This window comes from Egretta garzetta, unplaced genomic scaffold, assembly GCF_000687185.1.
Source record: "Egretta garzetta isolate BGI_Z169 unplaced genomic scaffold, ASM68718v1 scaffold368, whole genome shotgun sequence".
NCBI lineage: Eukaryota > Metazoa > Chordata > Aves > Pelecaniformes > Ardeidae > Egretta > Egretta garzetta.
In genome coordinates this window covers 79,699-85,290 of record NW_009260684.1, presented here as the reverse complement: position 1 = coordinate 85,290, position 5,592 = coordinate 79,699, and the positions used below count along the sequence as shown (strand labels likewise).

Sequence of the window (5,592 nt, the reverse complement as noted above, 5' to 3'; positions counted from 1 at the left end):
CCAGGACTGCGAGGGCCAGCTGGCTGTGGCAGGCAGGCACCATCCCCTCCCCAGGAGGCCCCTGTGGTCCCACAGGACAAACACGACAAATGTGGGGACAGGGACCTGTGCAGGGGCCAGAGGAGCCACACACCAGGGCATCAGGGTCTATGAAGGGTGCAGAGCTGGGTGGGCAGCAACTGGATCCCTCCTGCAGCAACAAAGCAGTGTTTTTCCAGGGTCTTTATTGGCAAGCCCACAGCTGGGTCCCCATCCAGCTCCTTGCTGAGCACCCCATGGCCCTGTCCCAACATATCCCCAGCTTCCTCCCACATGATGGAAGGGACTGACCGAGGGGTGGGTGCCAAGAGCATTGCCCGGGGCTCTCCCCACAGAGGCGAGGTGGCTCAAGCCAGGATGGGGTAGGTGGCTTCGGTGGCCACACCGCAGTTGTTGTCCTTCATGGCCATGAGGATGTAGCCATCATTGCCCCAGTATGTGGACCAGGAGTTCTTGATGAGCCAGTAGGTCTCTCCCTGCAGGACCCCGTAGCCCACGGCCAGCACCGCGTGGTCCAGCATTCCCGGCTCGTTCCCTGCAGGGGTGACCAAGGAGACAGCTTGTCTGGAGAGCATCCCTGCTCCCTGTGCTGCCAGCAGCACTGGGGAGGGCTGCAGGACCAGTTCCCTCTTCCACCCCTGCCCAAGATGCTCAACAACAAGGAGAGGATCCCAGGTGTCCTGGCATCTCCCTGGGGCACCCAGGTCCTCCCATGCCACCCAACTCACCACACTTGGGCTCATAGTAGATGCCGTTGGAGTAGAAGGAGAAGGTCTTGTGCGAGGCGTCGATGCTGACAGCCACGGGGCCGTGCTTGTAGATGGCAGCTTTGACCGCTGTGATGTTGCCCGAGGTGACGTTGACGTAGCCTGTGATCTTGGCCAGCATCTCAGACTGGTTGTAGTGGCACAAACCATTCTGCGGCACCCAGGGTGGGGGGACACACTGTGTCATCAAGTGCCCCCAGGTCCCCTCACTGGGACCCTGCCCAGCCAGGCTGCCCCCGTGCAGCTCTGCTCTGATGCAGGGAGTGATCTGGGACTCCGCTGTGACAGCATCCCAGCTCCAACCCCTGTGCCCTCCCCTGCCCACTGTGGTGGGGACATTTTCCCGGTTGCTGCAGGGACACCGTGTTGCCCACACACAGCACAGGGAGCTGCCTCCGCACCCAAAGCCCTGGGGGGGCTCTTGGCTGCATCTGGCAGCCACGTCCCTGTCCCTGGGCAGCCCAGCTCCATCCCTGCACCCCAGGGTACAGAGGGACCCATAGTACCACCCATGGGTGGAGGAGCTTCATCCCTGTTTTGCAAGAAGAGAAACTGAGGCACACAGTGATGAAACCACCCAAGCTGAGCCCCGGGGCTTGGCTTCGGACTGTGCTTTGAACCGCAGGGAGCCTGGTATCTTGGGGACCTGGTGACATCCCCATTTCCAGAGCACCTTAGCACCATCCTGATCAGCCCCACCAAGGCTTTAAAGGCCCAGGGAACAAATCCTGAGACCTGGGGCACCCCAGCAGGGACATGGGGCCACCCTCACCTGCCCTAGGTAGGTGCCATAGGACTCGGTGCTGGCGATGCCGCCGTGTTTCTTGATCCACTCGTAGGCTCGCCACTCCTCGCCCCCGTCACAGGCGTAGTTCCCGAAGCCCCAGGAGCAGTCAATGAGGACTTGTTGGGACAGGGGGGTCAGCACACCGGTCTGCAGGGGGGAACACACTGCAGGGATGGGGCCGGGCACCCTCCAGGCACCCCGGCCATCCCTGTGGGGCACGGCCCCGCTCTCACCTTGAGGAAGAGGGCACCCTCCATGGCGCCCGTCGTAGCAAAGCTCCAGCAGGACCCACAGACGGCCTGGTCCTTGACAGGGGTCACAGCACCTGGGGACAGTGGGATGAGACTGGGGTGGCACCGGGGGATGAGGGCAAGCGGAAGGGAAACTGAGGCAGGAGTTGAGGACTTGCTGTGCTCCCAGAGGCAGTGCAGCCTTGGTGCTAATTGGGGAGGGCAAATACACCAGCAAATCTGTGGGATGCCTGCCCTTGGGTTGGTGCAAGCTCTGGGGGTGTCACTCCCACCTGACGGGGACAGGGGGACAGCCAGATGTGGCTTCAGGTGTCACATCTGCCCCTGGGGCACCAGACAGAATGAGGGCCCATCTCCGACCACACTGCCTTTTGCCAGATAAGCCCCGCTTCGATCTTCCAGTTGCTGAGCAGCGTGGGGGCCACGGGGGGGTGTGGGCCCCAAGGGGCAGCGCAGCCCCACCGGCCCCTCAGCATGGCGACGGAGAACGGGGTGGCTCGGTTGGACTTTGTGCTGGCCTGGATGAGGAGCGCTCACACCCTCCACGTCGCAGCCCCACACCACCCTGATGGCAAGACCCCCGGCCCCGCACCTACCGTACATGCGCCAGTCGAGGCTCTCGGGCAGCATCAGCCGGTGCCACTGCCACCTCTCACCGCAGCAGCAGCGGTGCGAGCCCCCAGGGATGGGGAACACCCCTGGAGGGGGGTGTCAGCCCCCCCCCCCAATTGCCTATACCTCATGTTGTGCACAAAGACACTCTGCCTGTGCTCCAGCTCCCGTGCGGAGCCGTACTGCCGCCCCAGCCGCCGGCGGTAGTGGTGGAAGACCTCATGGGCCCAGGGCTGGTGTTGTCCCACCAGGTCCTCCATGGGGTTCACCAGCACCCGGTGCTCCACTGTGCTCCCTGGCAGGGCTCCACACTTCTTTGTCTCTGGGGAGCAAGGAGGGGAAGCCATCAGCCCGAGCCCCGCCGGCAGGGTGGCGGGGGGCCCAACCCAGCTCACCATTGATGGGGAGGTCGAAGATGGAGGCAGGGAAGCTGTTGTCGAAGTCAGTGTAGGTGATCTCGTACTTGTCGTAGTGGGAGCCCAGCAGGCTGTTGTAGCCTCGCATCTCATAGTGGACGGGGGCCACCCCGCAGCTGGAGTTGGTCACCCACAGCGTGTAGACATTCTTCTTCTGCGCCCAGCGGGTGACGTTCTGCCAGACGGCGCAGTACCGGCCCCGGTAGTACTCCTCCCGCAGGAACTGGGGGGACACAGCATCAGGGTGGGGGGGCTCTGGGTGGGGACCCCACATCCCCCCTCTGTGCTTGCTCCTTCCCACCCAGCGCCTTTGCAGGAGCCCGTTGCTCCCGGTGCACGTACAGCACCTTGCACCCAGCCTATGCTGCGCACTCGGGCTCGATCCAGCCACTTCGTTAGCACAGAGCCAGGCGTGGGGTGGAATGTGGGGCGAGGATTTGGGGTGCAACACAGGACAGACCCCCCCTGTCCAGCTCAGCAGTGCCCTGGGGACACCCCACTGTGCACAGTGCTCTATGTGCACCCATAGTGGAGGAGCCTGGCTGCACCCCTGCTCCAAAAGCCTCCAGGTTTTCATGTTTCCACATGTTTCCATGTTTCCCCATGGGCACGTGTCTGGCTCTGTGTCCAGCTCGGTGACAGCTTGCTGTCCCCCCCACTTGTGCGCTGCACCCCTCCTGCTGCGCCCAGGGAGCTGAGCCGCTGTGCAGCAACTTGCCCAAGCCGTCCCAAAACACCGGCGTTTGTGTGGGCTGCGACACGTCCCAACACGGCTGCCAGGGTTGGGAAAGGAGCCGGCAGTCCAGCCCAGATCCAGGTGGAGAAGTGACCCTCCCTGCGCCCCGGGGTGTGGGGGCATGTGCTGGCCTGTCCCAGCACCCTGCACCCCCTGGGACAGAGGGGAGCATCTCCAGCTGCCCAGAACCCCCCCAGAGCCTGAAGATGCTCGGAGCAGTGGGTCGGATCCAGGCTTCGGCTCCCTCACCTTGAAGCCGTCAATGTTCGGAAAGACACTCTGGGTCTTGACCACGTCCTCCTTGGAGCCAGGCAGCTGGAAGCATCTCCTGGTGTTCACCTCCTTCTCGGTGGTCTCCGGCGTGATCTTGTAGCGCATCCCATAGGGCTTCACCGACGCCAGCTGGTAGGTTATGACCTGCCCTGTGCCAGCGGGAAGGGGAAACTGAGGTATGGCGGTCCTGCCCGCATCCTCAGGGATGGGGACTGGTGCGGGATGGGCACAGCCCGGATCAGATGGATGCCCGCCTGCTTACCCCCGTAATACTGGATCCGGCTCTTGTTTCCCGTCAGGTTGTACCAGGCTTCGAAGGGCTCCTCAATCTCAGCATAGGGCAGGTTAATGACACCTGCGGGGCCCCCAGCGTGGGACACTGGTCAGTCCCAAGGCCTCAGCACCCTGACATCCCCCAAGCCCCAAGGCCTCAGCACCCTGACGTCTCCCAAGCCCCCCAGCACCCACAGGGTGTGCAGACCCACAGCCAACCAAACTGCTGGCCCCACGGGTGCTGAGGCAGGGGGAGGCACCCAGCTGTGGGAAGCTGCCCCAGTTTGGCACTGGGATGGCCTGGTCCTGCCTGGTGCTGAGCATCCTCCACTCCCCCCCACCCCCCATAGGAAAGGGCACAGCAGGGTCCCATTACCTCGGACATGATAGATGGAGCCGAAGTGGGGGGGTGAGCGGGAGAGCCTGTAGTCCTGTCCTGAAAGGCAGAGAGGGGCAGGAGTGAGTGGGGGGTTGCCCCCCCCATGGCCAAGCAGGGGCCGGGGCGGTCGGGGCAGAAGGCTGCCCAAGCCAGAGCTCCCCTTCCCTGCAGCCCCTCCTGCACGTGATGGGGGGGCTTGGCCAAAAGCAGCTCCACGAGCCCACCGGTGGCCACATGCAAAGGACACCGACGCCCTGACACCCTCCCAGGGCCAGATCCAGGGTGGGCACCATGCCACCACCCGCCGCCATGCTGGAGCACGCCCTGCAATGTTGCATCCCCAGGGAAGCCCAGCTGGGGTTGCTGGACAGTGAAGTCCCCCGGGGAGGCAGTGACACCCCCAGGGCTGGTGGCCATGGCTTTGGATGATGTTTCCAAGGGGGGATGCAGCCAAGCTGTCCCCTGACATGGTTGAGGGAGCCGGCTGGTCTTGCCTAGCATCTCCTGGTGACCTCCCCAACCTCCTGCCGGGCTCTCAGCTTGTGCAACCCCACGCCAACACACCCACTGCTGGGAGCGAGCCTTTCCCTCCGTCAGCATCTTCCTCCCCACCGGGAGCGATCCGGCAGCGCCTGCCCCATGCCCAGCCCCAGGCAGCCGGGACCAGACCCAGCTCTGCTTCTGTACCCGAAACCTGGGGCAGGCAGGGACTGGCAGCACCCGCTGCCTGCACCCCAGGCTGTCCCATGGGTGCCCATCACACCCTGGATCTGGGCACCCACAGGCAGTGACCGGGACAGGAGGAACAGAGATGGATCCAGCAGCAACACAACCCTGCTCGGCTTTACACCCACCCAGGAAGGGGGTCCTGTGGGGCCACAGTCCCCCCCATTCCCCCCATTCCCTCCTGCTGCTTCCAACAACAGCCTGCCCGCCTTCCCTGCAGGAAAGCCAGGGAATGGCTCAGGCTTGTGTGCCTGTTAAAGCCCATCTGGCTCAATTTAGCCCTATTTTTACCCCGCTGAGCCCTCGAGGCACATCACACACACCCCACCCCCC

The 5,592-nt window shown here is 63.9% G+C and overlaps 1 protein-coding gene across 1 annotated transcript in view; it reads right to left on the bottom strand.

Moving 5' to 3' along the window:
- Positions 1-386: 386 nt before the first annotated feature.
- Positions 387-5,592, bottom strand: part of LOC104132517 (digestive cysteine proteinase 2-like) — a 5,518-nt gene continuing 312 nt past the window's right edge. The window contains 10 exon segments of the mRNA XM_009645814.2: positions 387-574; positions 768-957; positions 1,579-1,740; positions 1,827-1,918; positions 2,441-2,479; positions 2,482-2,778; positions 2,852-3,095; positions 3,858-4,030; positions 4,144-4,236; positions 4,531-4,590. Coding sequence (XP_009644109.2) covers positions 387-574; positions 768-957; positions 1,579-1,740; positions 1,827-1,918; positions 2,441-2,479; positions 2,482-2,778; positions 2,852-3,095; positions 3,858-4,030; positions 4,144-4,236; positions 4,531-4,590 — 1,538 coding nt within the window.